This window comes from Euphorbia lathyris, chromosome 2 (genome assembly GCF_963576675.1).
Source record: "Euphorbia lathyris chromosome 2, ddEupLath1.1, whole genome shotgun sequence".
NCBI lineage: Eukaryota > Viridiplantae > Streptophyta > Magnoliopsida > Malpighiales > Euphorbiaceae > Euphorbia > Euphorbia lathyris.
In genome coordinates, this window is record NC_088911.1 from 89,655,833 (window position 1) to 89,676,405 (window position 20,573).

The window sequence follows — 20,573 nt, forward strand, 5'->3', positions numbered from 1 at the left end:
TATCTTAGTAAATATATCTAGGAATATATTGGGATTGAGTTAAAATTTATTATTAATTATATTCTCTTTAAAATACTTAGTTAATTTGATAAGATTTTATCTAAAAGTCAATTTGAATAAAAAAATTTAATTTGATAATTCATCTTTAACAACTATACTAATCAATGAAAAAAAAATTATATCATTATATCATATTAAACTTTAAGTAATTCTTGTTAATAAACTGGTTAATGATTTTTGTTTTTTAAAATGAAACACTTCTTAAAAACATAAATAAATTAGGTAATAAAGCATAAATAAAATCTCTAATTTGATAATTAAATCTGTTAGTTTATTTCATATATAAAATTTATTAATAAAAAATTTAATTATTCAATCAACCTTGTTTTTCATAGTGTTTTTTAGTATCAGATAATGCTACTTTGAAAGAATACGGAAAAAAATATAAGAAAGAAACTGTAATTGTAACCTATATATTATAAAACATCATAATATTTAATACATGAACTTAGTACATCTACCACATGGATAAACCGCTATATCTTACATTAAAATTTTCAAGGCTAGTTCACCACTAACTGATATTAACTGATATTAACAAAAAGCTGCTAGCAAAGACAAAACATAGTGCAATCCAAAAAGTCCTGGAACCAAACCTGAAAAAGGTGCTAGCAGACTGCACTGCACTCCCCAAAATGTGTTAGGAACAAAAAGAACTCCTGAAATATGTTACAATCAGAACACAACTTAATAATAAAACCAAGAATAAAATTTAATATCATACAATTAACAGTCAAAATCGTGTATTAATAAATAATAGGTAAAGAATTTTTCAAATCTGTAAAATATGTTTACAGCTACCAAATTGGAATTCAAAAATAAGAAAGAAATAACAAAGAAAATACCTCCTGCCACTTGACATCTATCAGATTACTTTAGCCTTAACCAGTGATTTGTGAAACCGCTTGCTGCTGTTTACCAATTGAATATGCTTCTCCTTCAATCCAAAATACTTGGCTTTAAGACGTCCATATTTGTTCTCAAGTTTCTCATAAGAGGCTTTGTTGTTTTCTGCAGTAGGACCAGCAACATTATGTGCACCCACAAAATTTGGTGAACCCTCTTGCACTGAAGGCATGGCAAGCACATTATGGAAGGCTTTTAACTCTGTTAATTCTTTGTGGTTGAAATCGATAACCTCAAATTCATAAATAGGTTTCAGAAAGTGAAGTGCTTCCAATGCAGCATTAGCAATAGCTTGCCCACAGTTGCTATTGTTATGGCCAACAAAGAAACGCTCACCCACAATTCCATATTGATCAGGACATGTAAAAGTAATATGGCATTGAAAAGGGCCAATCCCAGAATCACTGAAGATTTTCTTTGTATGAGGTCCAAGGGAGAGACGGAACAGGATGTCCGCTAACACAGAATCCATATTTAACGGAACCAAAAACATCTGCCAACATATAAAACACTATGTTAATAACATAATAATAAGAATATAAATAATGCAAGTTAATGAAATGTAACAGGTCAATTGAAATAATCTACACATTACATTTTTTCCACCCAAAGAGAAAAAGAAGAGCTTGACTTGAAAAAGTAAAAGTATAAGAGGAAAGCAAAAGGAAAGCTGTAAAATGTACAGTTTTGGTAAAAAAAAGAGATGCTATTTATAGGAAAAAAAAAGAATATTTATGATATGATTTGACACTGACACAGGTTAGCAGGTTGAAATTAATAAGGGTCAGATTTTGGTGGATTTCTATCTAATCAATTAATTTAAAGTCATGATTGTTTCTACTTCAAATCACAATAAAAACACCAGTCAGAAAAGATATGGAATTAATAGAAAAGCCAAATGAAATGACTTCTATCATTATAATAAATGTATTCAGTGTGTGCTAATAAATATGAACTCCTGAAGTGATCACATCACAATGTATTCTAATAAATATGAAGTCCTGAAGTGATCAAACCACAATGTATTCATTACTAAAATAATCTCCAGATTACCTTCTTTTTCCACCAAAAGAGCAAAAAGAGCTTAACTTTAAAAGCCACAAATATAAAAGCAGAGCAAAAGAAAAGAAGAATGTTCAGAATTGGTAAAAAAAGATAGGTCATTTATAGAAAAAAAAGTGCATTTATGATGCAACACTGACACAAGTTACAGTTTACTATCAGTATGAGTAAGTTGAAATTAATAAGTGTCAGATTTTGGTAGATTTCTATCTAATCAATTAATTCAAATTCATGATTGTTTCTACTTCAAATCACAATAAATAACTGTCAGATTTAGTAGGTGCATATCTAATCAATTAATTCTAAATAATTATTGTTTCCACTCCAAATTAGATAAAAAAAAAGATGCAAGCATATCATAAGTTGTACTGACCAAATTAATTGACATAAGAAAAAAAAACTATGCATGTCTAATCCTATCCATGTTCAACCTATTCAGCATTTTAACAAAAAAAAAGAGAATTTTATTCTGCACATCCTTAGTGTACGAACTCAATTAAAAACTAAGGCCATGTCAACATCAGAAAGAATTCACCATGAACAAATACATGCTAATCCAATCCCATATCGAAGTTAAGAATCGTGAGTGTACCTTAATAAACATTAATTTATCAAAAGCTGAATCAGCTATATGTTGGGAAAAAGTTAACTTAATTTCATCATGCAAATAAAACTCTAGAGAAAAACAAAATCATTACACAACGATTTGGTATATCATCTTCATGAAACCTTATGCAATCAAGACACAAATATGAGTCTTTAATAGATAGTCAATCTCAATTTGGACATATAAATAGGAAATCTTTATAAAACAACATTTCCAATAGTTTAAAGTTTGTAAGCCAAAAAAGATAATAACAGTGATTGAAATCATGAATATCATTAAGTATATTGAAGAAAAACTTATCTTTTGCCTGAGAAATTCTCAGAAAGTTTGTTTGCCATCCTTTGTCAACAATCTAAACTATTCTACTAAACAAAATTCACGTTGGAAAAAAATCAAAATTAACAACTGAAGCAAGAAAAAAAGAATCACGAATTTGAAAATAGATTTACAAAAGTAGAAACAAAAAAACAGAGTAGAATTAGATTGAAATAAACACATGAACATATTAACACCCTTGTTCCCAATTCATTCACTTAACCTACAAATTCATGTTAAGGAAACTATAAAAGAATAAAATCCCCAAAGTTCGATCTCCAAGAGGCAAGAAAAATCAAAATCAATCTCCAATGGCAAGAAAAAAAAATAAAGCTGAAGAAATAAATGGGACTCACCGGTCAGAAAAGAACCTAGGTGGACAAAATCATATAGTATCTCAGATCCGGCAAGATTACCAATCAACTGACTTGTTGAAGAAAAGGAACTGAATCAGACACCTAGTGATACAAAATCATCATATTTGAAGATCAGTATTATAAATAACAAAAGAGAAGAGAAGGAAAAATAATATAAGGGTTTTCACTACAATACCCCCATGCTCAACAATCTATGTTTGGATCCCTTAAGATTCAGACAACATGCAGAACTCAGATTTCCAAACTTCTCTGAAAGGCAAAACATGAAGACAAACTTAAATTTAAAGAAAATATCACAGCATAAGAATGAAAGAAAAAATGACAAAAATAGATTTAAATGAAGGGAATGAAAACTACCTCATCATAGTTCTCCAGTTCTGGAATGGAGGCGAGCTTCTCGGACCGTGTACGAACCTGGTGTTGTATGGGAGGAAGATAGAGGAAAAATCAATAGGAATAAAACTTCTTGAAGCGGTTCCAATCTGATCTATTAACAACCGAGTGAAAATAAAAATCTAAAATTGCAGATAGAAATTGAAGAGATTGAAAGAAATGACCTAGACACAAACGGATGGATATGTGGAGAGCGGCGGAGGTAGTGGGAAGAGAAGAAAATATTGAAATGGCTGAGGAGTCTGAAACCTACTACAGAGTATAGATGTAAATGACGATAATGCCATTGTATGAAACGACATCGTTTTACCATGAGTGTGCTAAATACACAAATGCCCACAACATGTGTTCATGGACTGTTGAAATTGTAGGATAAATTTGGAAAAAACATAAATATGTTACTGTTTTGAATCAATTGGAATTTTTTAGCATTTAAAAGGCATTTTCTTGTAACTATTAATTTGAACTTTAAAGTATTCCAAAACAAAATTTCAAAATCAACCACTGGTTGCTTTTGTAACATGTAATAGAAGACAAACCAATTCAACAACGCTAATGGTTAAATAATCACAAAGAATTTTCTTTTTCCTAAAACTTGTCATGGACAGTGCTAAAAGTTATAACAACAATCTGAAATCAATTAAATTCACTAATTCTTTAATCCCATTTTTGTATGATTATTCGTTATCTTTGCCCTCTATTGATACCAAATATTATTGTCAGCCAACATCTACAAACGGAATTCAAACTACACCTTTGGAGCAAGAACATTAACATAATAGAATACAGAGAAAAAAAATGGTATGACAGTATAGCAACAACATCATCACTGAAACTAAGAATAAAATGAATCAGCTACAAACAGACAATGAATAATTAAATGACAGGTGAAAAGAAAGTATCAGGAAACTATACATGGGAGTACTGGGCACCAACTCCTACAGCAGCTCCATTACGTCCTCTGAAAACTATGGGCACAAATAACTGGCCAGCAGACATATAGCAAGATTTTGCAGCTGAATTTATAATGTGGTCAATAGCCTGCATCAAAGGCACAACAGAACAATGTAAATTAAGCAAATCTCGACCAAAATCCCCACGATGATTTTTTTCTCATTGAAATAAATGAAGTCATAAACAACACCATAAAATGCAAAACTACATCCTAAGGGCACTACTATACAAAGAAATGTCCTCAACAACCGCACACATGAATTTGACCTCCTGACATATTTAAATTGATTACACAAAGAAACTTCCCTTGCAGAAGATACTAACAAATAACATACAAAATTCAGCATACCAACCTGCATAGAGAAGTTAAATGTCATAAACTCAACAACTGGCTTCAAACCATGGTAAGCAGCACCAACTCCAATTCCAGTAAATCCAGCCTAATAAACATATAAGAAAATAGAGATGATAGTAAGGAAACCATTACCGCCAGCAGCAAAAACAAAATATCATGGCAAAAGCAATAGAAAAATAAAAACTACATAAAGAAAACGAAACAAAAGAAACCTCAGTAATTGGGGTATCAAGAACCCTGTCAGGACCATACTTATCCAGAAGCCCTTTAGTTATCTACAAAAAACAGCAAATAGAAATCTGACTATCGGACACATGAAAGAGAATGGATGACCTTTGAGAACAACATAAAAATACAGATAAAGTCTAACCTTATATGCACCCTGATATTCCCCAACCTGCATACAGATAAAAAAAATACATAAGAACGGAGACTACCAAGAAATAAACAACTAAAAACAACAGTTTCCAATTATTTTCACCTCTTCTCCCATCAAGAACACTTTAGGATCAGCAGACATTTCCTCATCAAGAGCAGAGTTAAGTGCTTCTCTAACTGTCATCTGCATATAGTTACAAATTCATACAACGCACAAGATTTCAGCATTTCCATAAAACTAAAGAATGCATGAAATCAAACAGGTAATAAACACAACCTAAGAAATTAAGCTAACCACGGCACAGTTAAACAACAAAAGTTCCAAATAAAGCAGACGAGCCAAGTTTTTACTGCACCTCTTTAGAGGCGGATGAGAAGCTTCTCCATGCTGAAGCCGCAGGCCGAATCTGCTGAAGCGACTGCCGAAAAGCCTGCAAAAACCAAATAAAAACTAAAATTAATGGAAACAACTTCAAATTCAATAGAAACAAAATAGAATTATAGCACCAGAACAGGAAAGCCTCCAGTACTCACTTTTTGCCTTATAATTCCCAACATATTTCTTCTTCTTCTTCTCTTCTACTCAAACACTGCAACAACAGACCACATCTAAATTCGCGTATCCTCGGATTCAATCAATAGGAATAAAACTTCTTGAAGCGGTTCCAATCTGATCTATTAACAACCGAGTGAAAATAAAAATCTAAAATTGCAGATAGAAATCGAAGAGATTGAAAGAAACGACCTAGACACAAACGGATGGATATGTGGAGAGCGGCGGAGGTAGTGGGAAGAGAAGAAAAGATTGAAATGGCTGAGGAGTCTGAAACCTACTACAGAGTATAGATGTAAATGACGATAATGCCATTGTATGAAACGACGTCGTTTTACCATGAGTGTGCTAAATACACAAATGCCCACAACATGTGTTCATGGACTGTTGAAATTGTAGGATAAATTTGGAAAAAACATGAATATGTTACTGTTTTGAATCAATTGGAATTCACTATTCCTTATTGCATTCATCTTTATATAATAGTATTGATAGGAATGATGTTTAGGGGTGGACAAAAAAAACCGAACAAACCGGTAACCGAATCAGAAATAGAACCGAAAAAAAGGATTAACCGAACCAGTGATTTTTTAATGGTTAAAAAAATAAATTGGTATCGGTTTCAGTTTCGGGTTAGAGTATTAAAAAATCGCGGTTAACGGTTAACCGAACCGTTTAATAAATATATATTTTAAAAAATTAATATATTATATACGTATATTATAACTATTAGGCCTAATACAGAAATAACCCATTGAACTTGTCCAAATGTTGCAACTGCCTCTCTGAACTTTCAATTGTAACAACTTACCCCTCAAACTTCTTCAATTATAAAACATAACCCCTCAAACTTATCCAATTGTAAAACATAATCCCAAATTGTTGACATGGATTGCAATTGAAGAAACACGTGAAATATAAAAGCTGCAACGCTCGTGGAGTGTAATAATCAGATCTTTGGCGTGATACGATTCTGGGGAAACGTTTTTACGGTTGCTTCAAGTACGGGGTAAAAAAATTTCCAATTTAGGATTATGTTTTACAATTGGATAATTTTAAGGGTTAAATTGTTACAATTGAAAATTGGAGAAGCCAGTTGCAACATTTGAACAAGTTCATGGGGTTATTTGTGTATTAGGCCTAACTATTAAAATCAAACCCTATTCTGTCTATTGTTCAAAAACCAAGATAGAAAACCAAAGAAAGGAAGCCGCCGTCCATCTCTCCTCCTCACACCATCGTTCCTCCTTGTCCCGATCTCCACACACGCCGTCCGTCTCTCCTCCTCACACCATCGTTCGTCATCCCTTCCGATCTCCTCACACCATCGTTCGTCATCCCTTCCGATCTCCTCACACAGTCATTCCTCATCCCTTCCTATCTCCTCACACCGTGGTTCCTCATTCTGTCTCGCACCGCCGTCGTTCCGATCTCGCACCATCTTCGTTCGATCTCGCACCACCGTCCTTCCATCTCGCACCTCTTTCGTTCCAATCTCTCACCGAGTTGTTGATTAAGGTAATTAGCAATATCTGGGTTTGCTAATGTCTGGGTTTGGTATCATTCTTTATCTTTTTGTTCAATGTCTGGTTTGAAGAGTTTGCAGACAGAGAAGGAAGTAGCAATATTGTTGGTTTTGTAAGAATATTTTCAGTAATGATGAAATTGTATAACTAGTTGGTAGTTGAAATTGTTTATCTTTGAAAGAGTTTGAGGAATCTCTTTAATTCAAGAGTTTGATGACAGAGTTCATCTTTGAAATTGTATAGCAATGATGAAAGAGTTTGATGACTACTTATACAGCTTTTTTCTTAATTAACGAAGACCTGAAACCATTCGATTCACCATATTAATTTTAAAATTTATGATATAGTTAGTTGGCTAGTTTTGGACTTTCTTTTGATTTTACTTCTTAACGATGAAATGCACATCATATTAATGATGAAATGCACATCATATATGATATATATAGCTAGATTCGTGTAAATTATGTCTCAAAACTGACCTATACTATATATTTCTTGATTAATTATGTTATGTATGATCCTAAAGGTTTTCAATTTAATTTAGGGTTGGGTAAAAATTGTGGTTAACGGCTGATTTTTAGTTAACCGTTGAGAACTGGTTAAAAACCGTTAACCGAAAAACCAAACCGAAATTAATGGTTAACTGCGTACGGTTAACCAATATGTATGGACCGGTTTCGGTTTCATTGGTTAAAAAACCGATAGTTTCGGTCGGTTAATTTTAATACCTAATGGACCGGTTAACCGAACCGTGCACACCCCTACATTGATGTTGGACCGTTATGGGTATACTCATCCATTTGTCCCTAATCAATTTATAGTTTGTAATTTTGTGTTCCCTACTTGGTTCCTTCTATTTGGTTATAACCGACCAGGAAGTGCAAGAACTTTCTTGCATCTGAGCAGATATTTTCAAGAAGTATGCTCTTCAGAAAATGAAGCTTCTAGTTCTAGCAAGTTTCATACCATTTAATGTTTTTCTAAAATTTTGTGTTTTTTACACTCATTTTGGGCACTTGTTAGTGACTTTTGAAACTTGGCTAGTGAAGTTCAAAGACTATATGTCATATTTACAATTTCATTTTTTTCTTCTAATTCTTAATATGAGTATAAGATCTATTTTTTATATTTTTCATTGGGTGCTTATTTAGATTATGAAATTGGTTTTTGTAGGAGTTGATGGATCTGGAGACAGAGAACAGGCTAGCTACAATTCTCCTGAGAGAAGCTGCGGAGTTGAGGCGACAAGCCGACAAGGACGGTGTGCATGCTTATCTTCAGAAACCTAATGTGAGGGGTCGACCTAATTCACGGTTTCTCACAGCAACTGTTCTTGGTGTGCAGCAAGGTATTCCTTTTCTTATTTTCTTGCATATCTTTTTATGTGACTCAGTAACTGATGCTATTATATGAACCAGTCAAATGGGTCTTTATTTTATGCATTTTCCTTTTTAAGGCATGCTTTACCTGGAGGTATTATGTCATTTATCGTTAATTAATATTTCTGAATCTGGGACTAGCAGATTATGAATTTCAAAGTGTTCTCTAATAATATATAGTTCATAAATCATGACAGAAAAATATGATGTGAAAGAATGTTGTACTGCTATTTGAAGCTTGAGAAAAGAGAGCTATAAAATGTGTAGAATATTTTGTTATGGATTTGCAAATCTAATAGGTGGCATTTTCTGATGTAAAAAGGCATGGTGTGCATGAAAACTGAATGATGTTATCATGGTGTTCTTTTTCGAAAGAGCACCCTTGGTCGTTTTGCTCTTCATATGCCAAGTACATTCACATGTTTTGATCAGTGTTGGAAATAGTTGTCCTTGTGGTGTAAAGCCAGTTTGAGCCCATTAAGTTATACATGAAACCATTTATGGCCGTAATCATAGTTGTCAAAGGCGCGCCTCAGGCGTGTCTGAGGCAAGGCTCAGGGTTATCACCTCTTTTGGTGTGAGGCGGGTGATGTCAGCCAGACCCGCCCACTTGAGTGGGGCGTGCCTAGGCACAGTTGTAGGGTTTTTTTGGTTTCTAATCACAACCATAGGAAATCTTTAGGATTAAGGGCTCAGATTAAATTAGAAAAATAAAAAGGAAAGAAAAGAAAACGCAAAACAAGTAGCAGCTTCTCCTCCTTTCCGTGAGCTGCGACCTGCGATTCTTTGAAGCAGCCATCTCTGATTCAGCTAATGTTCCCAAATGAAAATTTAACATTCGCTGATGTTAGTAGGGCTATTGGAGCTGAAGAAAGTGCTTATCATACTAGAAAAAATGTTATGAATACCTCTAGTTCAAGTGCTAGGCCTAGGCGAAAGGATAAGAGTAAAGCTCCATTAGTTTTTAGGGATGAAGAGGAAACTGGCTTTGATGATGAATAGGGACTATAGACTAAAGTAAAGAGTTTAGTCTTGCTTGAGGAAAAGCATTTATTATTAGACGATTAGTTATTAACTTAGGTGCTGTTTGATAAAACTGAAAATTAAGTGCTGAAAAAATAAGTACTGAATTTTAAGGGCTGAATATTATAAGTGCCAAAAATATTGAGTGATATAATTATTATAAAAATATTAGTTGATAATGTTTAATTTAAATTGTTAAGTTAAATATTTTGACTTACCAAAATAAGTGCTTTTTAATTTAATTTACTAATTTAAGTGGTGGAGAAATAATTGTTATCAAACGTACTTAAATTAAATAAGTGCTTAATATTTTAATTTAAGTCATTAAGTGGGTTATCAAACAAGGCCCTAGTGTTTTAGTTGAAGCTGAACTTGGTCTTTAGATTTAAATTTTATTATGAATTATAATTATGTCTTAGTAGTTAATTAGAGTTTATCTCATGCATTTTATGATTAAGATAGTGTTGTTATTTTTAATTTTATATGTTATTTTGTTTTGGTGCGCCTTGTGTCGCACATGCGTGCGCCTGAGCCTTGCGCCTAGGCTCTAGGACCCCCTTGTGTCTTTCACAACTATGGCTGTAATATCATTGTTTGGTTCTCAAGCCCTTTTTCTTTTCATACTTCCTCAAACAGATCTATGAGCTAAGATATTATTTACACAGTAAGTAACTATTGAGTACTTAGGTTTGTCCACTCTATGCTGATGGTGCACTTAACTAAAATTTAAAATACATATTGGACCAATATTCATCATATGAAATAACATCAGAACTTGGTTGGTGGCTTCATCCTCTGGTAGAATAAGATTCAACCACCAGTAAATGAGGATGTAGTTTCCTCCTTACCAGGAGAATCTTCCAATGTCAATATAATATAGCTACCTCCTGGAGAACTGGTAAGAAATGGAAACACATGTTTGTATTCTTGGTGTTTGTAAAGAAATTGACTTTGAAACCCATAACGTAGGCATCAAGTAGATCTGAAATCAATGTTAAATTCAAAGATGTGATGTTCTGGTGGTTCTTTTCTTTGTGGCTTTGTTTCTAGAGTCTGCTTGTTGATCAAAATGAGATGGTTTGTGTGGAACACAATTGGGTGTAGCCAATGATTTATAAAGCAGAATATTTTTTTGATGTCTGAGATGTTACTAGGGGTCACAAAGGTGAGTACATTTATGCAATTGAATTGGGCAAATAAGCAGCCACCTAATCGGGTCAATTTTCCACAATTATTTTATTAGTTTATAAGACAAATGTCGGCCCCTTGTGATAGAGAACAAGCTAATAGAGGGGATATCTGGAATCATACATAGCTGTTAAAGGCGCGCATGGTGCACCTTATGCAAGGCTCAAGGGTATGAGCCTTAATACTCCTAGGCGAGGCTCAGTTTAAACGGATCTCGCTTGGGCTTCAGAGGCTCTCCTCAGGCGCGCCTCTTTAACATTAAGGGCCTTTTTTATTAGTTTTGTTTTTCCCATTAAACTAAAAGGTTGATTAGTCTCAACCACTGATCTAATCTAAGTAAACTTAAATTTAACCTTGATTTAATCTAAGTAAAAGTGTCAAACTAAACAAGAATAAGAAGCATAGCTGTAAAGGCGCGCCTTATGCAAGGGTCAGGGGTCAGCTCCTCTGTTTGTGTGAGGTGGGCGATGTTAGCCAGGCGCGCGCCTTTGTGTGCCTTGGCTAGCCTCACGCCTTGAGTGTGGTGCGCCTAGGTGCAATTGTAGGGTTTTTTAAGCTTCTAATCCTAGCCATAGAAAGTCTTTATGATGAAGGGCTCAGGTAAAGTTGGGAAAAGAAAAAAAGAAAGGAAAGGAAAGAGATGAGCTGCGATTCTAAAGGACAGAAAACGCAAAACACTTAGCAGCTTCTCCCCCATTGATGATGAATAGGGACTATGAAGACTAAAGAGTTTAGTCTTGCTTGAGGAAAATAGTTATGATCAGACTTGGTTATTATTATTAACTAAGTGTTTGAAATTTGTTAAATTTTATTATGAAATATAATTATGTTTTAGTAGTTAATTATAATTATAATTTATCGCATGCATTTTATGATTAAGATTGTTGTTATTTGACTATTTTTGTCATTTTAGAAATGTTAAGTGTTATTTATAGTTTTATATGTTATTTTGTTTCGGTGCGCCTTGTGTTACTCATGCCGGCGCCTTAGCCTTGTGTATAGGCTCTAGGACCCGCTTGCGCCTTTCACAACTATGGTAAGAAGAGACATAAACAGAAGGGAGGTGAAGAGATGTAAAAGAATCCATTCTCCACCGCGACACAAGAAATAAAAGAAACGAGCAGAGAGCTAGAGCTAGTGGAATTGAGGATGATGATTTAATTTGGGGTCAGTTGCTAGAGCTAGTGAGATTGAGGATGAAATGTATACAACTCGGAAAAAAATGGTTGCTTTCCACCTCAGGTGTTAAGACTAAGTAAAAGGAAAAAGCAAAAACAACTCCTCTTGTGAGAGCTAGGCCATCTATGTCACTTATAGATGAGGAGGAGGATCAATATGAAGAGGAAATTGGAGATGAAAATGATAATGGAGAGGGCGATATTAATCTTGAGGATAATTAGTTTTTTTGTGTTCTTTTTATTGACAATGAATGGTTATTAGTTTATTAGCATTAATTAGATTAAGGCCTTGTTTGATAAGCCACTTAATGGCTTAAATTAAAATATTAAGCATTTATTTATTTTAAGTGTGTTTGATAACAATTATTTTTCCACCACTTAAATTAATAAATTAAGTTAAAAAGCACTTATTTTGGTAAGTCAAAATATTTGACTTAACATTTTAAGTTAAACATTATCAACTAATATTTTTATAATAATTATATCACTCAATATTTTCAGCACTTAAAATATTCAGCACTTAAAATTCAGTACTTATTTTTTCAGCACTTAATTTTCAGTTTTATCAAACAGCACCTAAGTATATGCCTCTATGAACTTAACTTGGTGTTTTTGACATTTAATATTACGTTTGTATGTGGTTTGTCTTGTTTGTGTGGTTATAAATGTGTCTTTTGGTTAATCACGACTTATTCTTTAATTAGTAATATTAGTATCAAATATTAATATAGATTTTTTTTTTTTTTTTTTTTTTTTTTCTGTGCCTCCTATTCATCAGCCGTGCATCTTGCGCCTAGGACCCCTTAGGCAATGAGAGTATATGTGCGTAAGAAAACAAAAGGAGCAGCGTGAGGAAAGAATTTGGGAGAAGTTAGTTATGAGTAGGGGTGTTGTTGGTATGAGGTAGTTATGCCCTAGAGATTGAGCTGGCAGGCTAGGAGAAGAATTATGTTATATGAAGGTGGTGAGGGAAGCAATAGATTACGGGTAGTCTTTTTGTGTACTCTTTCTGCATCTTGCAGGACTCTATCTTGAGTGGAGAAGGAAGATTTATCTTCCTGTGGGGTTAGCCTAGCCTTGTTTCTTATTTACTATCCTTTTCGGATTAATAAATTACAGCTCTTACATTCAGATTTCATCTGTTTCTTGTTAATTGTTGTTTGGTTTTAAGGATTTCCTTAATTGTTTCTATAACCTTTTATGCTTGAAATTTGCTTTAACCTTGTTTCTTATTTACTATCCTTTTCGGATTGATGAATTACAGCTCTTACATTCAGATTCCATTTGTTTCTTGTTAATTGTTATTTGGTTTTAAGGATTACCTTGATTGTTTGTTTCTATCACCTTGTATACTTGAAATTTGCGTTATGTCATTTTAAGTATTGAGGACATTGAACTTAATGGTATGTGTTGTTAAGCTCCCAACAACTTTATCTAAAAGGGCCTGAATAAGGGAAGGTGACGGTGAAGTTTCTTAAGGAACAAATTAGATTTTCCTAGAACTTACAATGTCTAGAATGGGTTTTATCATGCTTTCTCTTTTCCTTTTTATTTTAAAAATACGTTGAATTGACTTTCCATTGTGTGATTATTCTTATACATTTGTCCTTGATTTTCATATGTCAACTGATCATCAGCAAATCGAGCTGTTGAAGTCAATGAAATGTGGCGGGTTCGGCAAAAGGAGCATGAGCTTGATGCTAGGGCTAGAGAAAGATCAAGACATGGGAGTAGCAGCAACAGCAGTAGCCATGGAGAGATCAACATGTCTTCTAGAAGCATTAATAAGAAGCATGTTGTAAATGATAGCAGCATTAATGCAATCTCCTCTATCAAAAGGAACTGCAACTACGGAGAAGATGGAGGTTTGAAGGATGAAGAGATTGAGGAATTTTTGCGATCAAGGTATAAGCTAACTCCTGTGTATATGTTCTTCTCCATCATGTGTGCGACAGAAATGAGTTTGACATCATTTTTCTGGACAGGGTCAAGCGTGGTCGAGGTGCAATTGGTTCAAGGATGGATGAAACAGGTCCCTATCTTCCTCCTCCAGAATCCATGGAAATGGCATCCATTCGGCTCGACAGAAGAGAGAATCGTGTTGTTCTGGGTCCAAAGAAGCCTTCTCCACTGATGTCATCTGATGGCTCTTCTGAAGAGGAGCTTGATACAGATAGGCGGAAGAAGGCGCAGAAGGTTCACTCGAGGAGTTCAGATAAGGATTCCAAAAAGCACAGAAGGAAGGAAAGATCGAGGAATAAGAAAAAGAGGAGGGAGAAAAGAAGCAAACGGTAGTTATGGATTTCATCTGTAACAAATTTGTATCATAATTCGCCTAGTGTACATTACTAATTTAATTGAATATTTTGGGAGGAAATTTCCTTCCTCCTCCTTAGGAGGCAGTGCTAGTTCCTTGTACAGTGGTTCATATTTTTTTTCATGTCCTCGTAGGACTACTGCCATATATATATATATTTTCTTTTTCTCTAGCTCACAGAAACACCTTTCTATAGACCTGTCTATAGGTCCGGATGCTCAGGCTTGGGCCTTGGACACAGAAAATTGATTTTAGGCCTAGTATGGCCCATGTCTGCTAAGTCCTGTCTATTTTTTAAGCGGTTTTAGGATTGATAAAAATAGTATGGACCGATCCAGTCTGTCTATTAATTAGTGAATTTATATATTAATATATTAACTATTTATTTTTCAGTATAAATTTAATTTTTTATAATTTAAATTATGTACATTTTTTTAGGTGGATTTGTATAGACTGTGTTTGAGATTTGAGTTTGAAACCCGAGCCTATCTATATTAACAGGGTTGAGCTGAATATTTTTCGATAAAAGCCTGTTAGGTTTAGTCCATAGACATGTTGTAATTTGCGCTTGAAACGGACAAGGTCATTCTGAACTCACGCCATGTCCCTTACGATCTGGACTGAGAATTTGGGCAAGTATAAATTCTCAATAACAATTCTCATAAACATTAAAATTAGTGATAAAGTAACGGAAGATAATTGCCTTCATTCAATAACTCGTTACAAGGTTCTGAAATACACACAAAGAAGATCCAGAAAAGGAAAATTTCACAGAAACGCGAAAACAAATTACCTGAAATTGCTTTCTATACACTTTCAATCTGCACAACAAGACCAAACCCATGTATATTACAAAATATGTCTGGCGTCAACACCAAAGGCCTTATTCTCAATGTAAGCTATGTACCTGCTTTCAACTCTTTTCTTCTTCTTTCATTCCTTTACTATATCCGCTCTTTTCAGGGGTCCTCTAAGCCATTACATTAGTAGACGTTCTGCTTTTCCTACCGAACAGAAGAAGCTTCCTAAAACCTTTGGCAGCTTTAGGAGATGTTTCATCACTGTTCCACTTCTTCCTGGAGTGGACTGGTTCTGGGATTATTTCATCTGGTGGTGTGGTTGATACTTGTATCTCAGATGTTTCAGGCCAAGGCCTATATTCGCTTTGAACACTGATCTCTCTTGCATTCTCAGCAGAAATATCTAAATCCTTATTTGGGACTTCCGGCATAGGATGTATACTCATCTCTGTTGTTTTCATGTCTTCATGAAGCATAGGAGCTTCTATAGTTACCTCCTCATCTTTACCTTTTAAGTGATCGTGTTGCGTAGATGAATCAATATGGAATGAACTATTAACTTCCTTGCTCTCTCTTTCTGAAAGCTCATTTATTTCATTCTTCTCTGCTGAAGAAATGCTGTGTAACTCCTTAATGTCCTTAAATTCATCAATGTCATTTGTAGGCTGAGGCTGAGGGGCTTTTGTTGCAGGTACCTGCATCGGCTTCTCAGCTGTTACTACCTTGCTTTCCTTCTTTTGAGGGACATCAGGTTTCACTGTGTTTGAACTCGGTCTCTTCTGTTCAGAAGCATTAGTCTTCTGTGATGGACCATTTGTCTTCGAGGTTGGCTTTTTGGGTTGGATGGCTTTTGATTGAACTGATTCAACCTTTGGTGCTGCCCGAGCAGAAGCGAGCCGCTCAATGGTGGAAGTCCTACAAACTGTTTTCTTGGTCACTTGGCTTGGAGATTGTATTTTGGGATCCTCGGTCTTTGCAGAACTTACAGTTGACATTTTTTTCACCGGTAATCTTTTGGATGCTGCTGCACCATTTCCAGCAGTACTCCTTTCCGCAATTCTCTTCTGACGTTGGATTGATAACTCTTCCAATCTCCTCCTAGTTTCTTCTTCCTGTTTTAATGTGAACTAGATAAAGGATGCAACAATAGGAAAATGCTTTGAATGGATCAGACAATGGCAACTAACATGAGCATAGTAAATTACCTTGTTTTTGCTTCTTGGAACCGTATGTTTGCCTGCAGGAGTTGGTTTCTTGGTCTTTGATGTCAAGTCAGTTTTGCTCCTTCCAGAGGTCCCGTTTGAAACTTTCGACTTTGTTTCTTTACCTGCTATTTTTCCTCCAGGACCAGTTTTAGCATTAGTGGGCTTAACATTAGAAGGCGGTTTATCCTCGGGAACATATGTTTCATTAGCTTCAGCAGATAAAGGGTCATTCTCGTAATCCATAGTCCAAGATGATATAACATTCTCAGCTGCTGAATCACGTCCAAGCACCATGTAAAGGTCATCTGGTTCGTGGGAACCAAATGCCTCAGATTTATCATTTGATTTTTCCTGGTTCCCGTTCTCATATTCAGTAGCTTCAACAATATCTGCATCCATGCTTATATCTCTCCTCAGTATAGGCTCGGATTGATCATCCGCCAAGGACCGATTATTGATAAAGAACGAGTCATCAACAGGCAAAGTTTTCTTGCTTTCCTCATAGTAAATATGATCACCAGCCAATGATGAAGCATAATCTCCATCAAATGTTCCGAGGCTTGTACTTCCATCCTTGTTCACCGACTTATCTTGCTGGTTGCTGATGAACCAATCTTCTTCTTTTTGACTTTTGATCATCAGAGATTCAGTTGAATGATCAGAAAAGGTAGGTTGGGGACGGCTCTTCGATTCTTCGTTTCTTTGAGAAAATAACAACTCTTCGTATGTGCTATCCGTTTTCATTGTCAATGGACTGAGATTCTCACCAGCTTCAAAGCTCCCAAGGTGAAATTCTGTTTCACTACTAGTTTCCCTCTTAGCTGCAAGAAAGGAATCATTTGAAATAGCTCTTTGATTCCTTATTTGCTCTGATTCAAGGTTTACAGCTGATGACATTCCCATCTCAGAGTACTCCTGAAGCTGTAAAGGACGCGGCTCACTGTCAAAAGAATCTAAATCCTTGTCTTGCAAAAGGATGTTTTGGAAGGAACCCCATGCGTCATTTCCCTTGTGTCCCTCACGATTACTAGAAGCTTCTTTCTTATCTTCATCATTTGAATCATCTATAGTGCTTCGATGTGATTTCTTATGATGACGAGAGGTTGATTTATGTTGTCGTCCCAGTGAACCAACAGCTTCCTCCACTTGCTGCTTGATAGCTTCTCCAATGAATTCCTCGCCATCTGATGTCTCATTGGACGTACTTTCCTTTCCTCCATTCCGCTTTGAAGTAATGTAATTAATATTGCGGATGACAACCTTTCTTGAGGACTTCTTTCCGTTCTTTTTCCTATGAATGGGCTCACTAGACTCCTTTGCACCATTCTGAAAAATTTCATCTGATTCAGTCTCTGAGCTGGAATCACTAGGGTCCGCGGAATTATCCTCGATTGAAGCTTCCTGTCCTTTTCCACGTGAAGATTTCTTATTCCTAGATGATGATTTATGCTTCTTCCTATCCTCCGGTTCCCAGTCATCTACTTTTGGAGGCCACTGCATATTCCCGGGAACATATGGAGGAGGAAATTGCATACCAGGATAAAGGTAGCCTTGATATGGCTGCATTTGTTGATACATGGGACCTTGAAAATTGTGCATGTATTGAGGGTGATTGTTCGGCCATGGCATGGGCACTGGAGCTCTGCCATCCATTGATTGAACATGAGCTGGTGTTGTCAAACCGCTATCTGCAAAGATGTTCATCAACATCAAAATCCAAATCCAAGTATGATATATGTTCGCCTCACGTCATTGAATGTCATTCGAATATGCAGAAGTAGAGATAAATCTAAAATGATAGGGAGGGGATATACCTTGGTTTAGTTCTAAACTTCCATGACTGGAGTCTGATGCATCTATGGAACCATTCAGTTTTCCAGCGGATAGACCGTTAATTTGGCTACCGTAATTCTCCTCACCGGCTAGCACAACTCCAGAAGTTCCCAGATAAGGTAATTCCAGCCTAGATGCTTGCATTGCTGCAATTTCTTCCATCCATAGCCGATCTTGATTCTTTTTCTTGCATAATTCCATAAAATTTAAGCATGCTTCCCTGAGTGAAGTTAGAAATAGATCTTCAGCTACTACTAATACTAATACTAATACTTTACACCTAACGAGAGTAATAATTAGGACTTCAACTAAGTAATTAGTGTCTACAATAGAAGTAAAAGATCTGTTTAATATTAAAACTTCCTAATATAAGTTAGCTCTATGTTATATTACCTTAACCGTGATGCTCCGAAAGCATCAGCAAAGGAAATGAGATCACTAATAGAGTCCATTTCAAATCCAGTAACCAATGCTCGAGCATACGCCATAGCTTGCTCTTTCCGGAGGACAGCTTTCCTTGTTTCCAAAGCACGCTGCAGACGAGCCCTGCGAGCTGAAGAGTCAATCCATAACACTTTCAATGCATTCAAATATGAATATATATCAATTGCCAAATAAGATAAATTTACTTGGAATTGTCTCCCTGGAGAACATCACTGGTACCCGACTTCTGGTAACTTCCACTTGCACCTGAAAGACTCAATCATGGGATCCCAAACCCGAATTAAGTAAGTTTGTTTCAAGTACTTGTATGAAATGAAAGAGACATGATAATATTATTGAAACATCAGTCATGACTTGGGCATCATTGAATCACTACAATACAAGCCTACCTTCTGCATCTGCACTCTCATTTGATTGGACTGAACTCTCAATCTGCTCCAACTCTTTTTCTATTGTCACAAATCTCTCAAGAACTTCTGGCGAGCCAACAAACCTCACAAACCTGTTAAAACCGACAAAAATCTTTACTTTTTATAATTTCTGCGACCGGATGCCACCATAAATAACTCATTTCCATTCTTACTTGCATTTCTAAAAACTAAACTTTTGACCAATTTGGTACAAATCAGTGCATCTAACAGCATGTTGATGTCAGTTGTATTCAATTCCAAACAAATGAATCAATTAAAACTAATCCGTTAATAAATGCAAAACATTTCCTAAAGTGGGTTTTATCTAAAACCAATTAATAAATGAAACGTCAAGCTCAGGAGCCAGATCTGCAAACTATAAACCCAAGTTACATTCTAGGACTTTGAAGCCTAATCCCAATCCCATACTTATAAAGTTTAGCAAGTGAGTGGAAAATGGTTACCTCTGCAGAGTAGCCTTGGTGAACCAGTAAACATTGGTAGGCAGAGGACGAAGAGAAATTGAATACCCACCTTTCAAAATCTGATCTTGTGCAGTTTTTAAGTGAGAAAGGAAGGGTTGTAACAACCCAGATGCCAATTTCTCACTCACACCACCCCCAAATATAACCAGATCACATCTTCAACATTTGAAACAATGATCAGCATTAGTAATTAGCAGAATATTAAATTTAAAGGACTATATTGTATATTACCTAGTCCTGGTTGGAGTAAGCTGAAAAAGAGCATGATCAAGAAGAGTCCTTGAATCCATTGAAACAAAAACAGAGAGAAGGAGAATTATTTGATGAATTGTAGTTATTACATTGATATTATGCCGCAGAAGAAGAAGAAGGGGGAATTAATTAATTAATTTTTATTTTTCTTGGTTTGTTGAATAGAAAAAACAGGACCCACGTGAATGCCGACAAGCAGTTTCATGTAGCACAGAAAATAAAACTTGTTGTCATGAATCTAAGGTAGGAAGTTGATGTAATGGATATACTTTGGGAGAGAAGAGAAGAGACTGTAAGAAAAAAAGGGTTAGTTGACAAGTCAGTTTCTTATGATTATTTTAATAATAAAAGAGTAAATAGTAGGATTGGGATTGAAGAGAAGTGAAGAGGTTGATTGAATTGGAGTGAAGATGTGGCAAAGAATAATAAGATCGATGTAGTTAAGTGAGTGTCATGTTTTGTGAGTTTTGGTTCACATGAAGAATTCAAGTTTGACATCTAAGTTATTACATGATCCTTATATTTCTCATTTCTATATTAGTCTTCTAAATTTATTCCCATGTTTATAGGATG

General features: G+C 35.2%; 3 protein-coding genes and 2 long non-coding RNA genes across 5 annotated transcripts; 1 reads left to right on the forward strand and 4 right to left on the reverse strand.

Annotated features, from left to right (window-relative positions):
• Positions 1 to 591: 591 nt before the first annotated feature.
• LOC136218017 (uncharacterized) lies at positions 592 to 3,407 on the reverse strand. The gene is made up of 3 exons (XR_010683616.1): positions 3,307 to 3,407; positions 906 to 1,459; positions 592 to 719 (listed from the first exon to the last, which is right to left on the reverse strand). It is a non-coding gene; the product is annotated as an uncharacterized lncRNA (long non-coding RNA).
• A 1,222-nt stretch (positions 3,408 to 4,629) lies between these two features.
• Positions 4,630 to 5,377, reverse strand: LOC136217221 (pyruvate dehydrogenase E1 component subunit beta, mitochondrial-like). The gene is made up of 4 exons (XM_066003816.1): positions 5,363 to 5,377; positions 5,242 to 5,304; positions 5,028 to 5,114; positions 4,630 to 4,761 (listed from the first exon to the last, which is right to left on the reverse strand). Exons 1-4 carry the CDS (start codon positions 5,375 to 5,377, stop codon positions 4,630 to 4,632), a joined length of 297 nt encoding a protein of 98 aa, XP_065859888.1.
• A 22-nt stretch (positions 5,378 to 5,399) lies between these two features.
• LOC136218429 (uncharacterized) lies at positions 5,400 to 6,096 on the reverse strand. The gene is made up of 4 exons (XR_010683790.1): positions 5,942 to 6,096; positions 5,764 to 5,838; positions 5,511 to 5,591; positions 5,400 to 5,426 (listed from the first exon to the last, which is right to left on the reverse strand). It is a non-coding gene; the product is annotated as an uncharacterized lncRNA (long non-coding RNA).
• A 1,057-nt stretch (positions 6,097 to 7,153) lies between these two features.
• On the forward strand, positions 7,154 to 14,743 carry LOC136218896 (uncharacterized). Its single transcript, XM_066006062.1, has 5 exons — positions 7,154 to 7,242; positions 7,276 to 7,478; positions 8,660 to 8,834; positions 13,892 to 14,159; positions 14,240 to 14,743. The coding sequence occupies exons 3-5, from the start codon at positions 8,666 to 8,668 to the stop codon at positions 14,547 to 14,549; spliced, it is 747 nt and encodes a 248-aa protein (XP_065862134.1). The 5' UTR covers positions 7,154 to 7,242; positions 7,276 to 7,478; positions 8,660 to 8,665; the 3' UTR covers positions 14,550 to 14,743.
• A 509-nt stretch (positions 14,744 to 15,252) lies between these two features.
• On the reverse strand, positions 15,253 to 20,367 carry LOC136218897 (COP1-interacting protein 7). Its single transcript, XM_066006064.1, has 8 exons — positions 19,980 to 20,367; positions 19,728 to 19,904; positions 19,243 to 19,355; positions 19,039 to 19,099; positions 18,803 to 18,955; positions 18,391 to 18,629; positions 16,577 to 18,264; positions 15,253 to 16,483 (listed from the first exon to the last, which is right to left on the reverse strand). Exons 1-8 carry the CDS (start codon positions 20,036 to 20,038, stop codon positions 15,542 to 15,544), a joined length of 3,432 nt encoding a protein of 1,143 aa, XP_065862136.1. The 5' UTR covers positions 20,039 to 20,367; the 3' UTR covers positions 15,253 to 15,541.
• Positions 20,368 to 20,573: the final 206 nt, after the last annotated feature.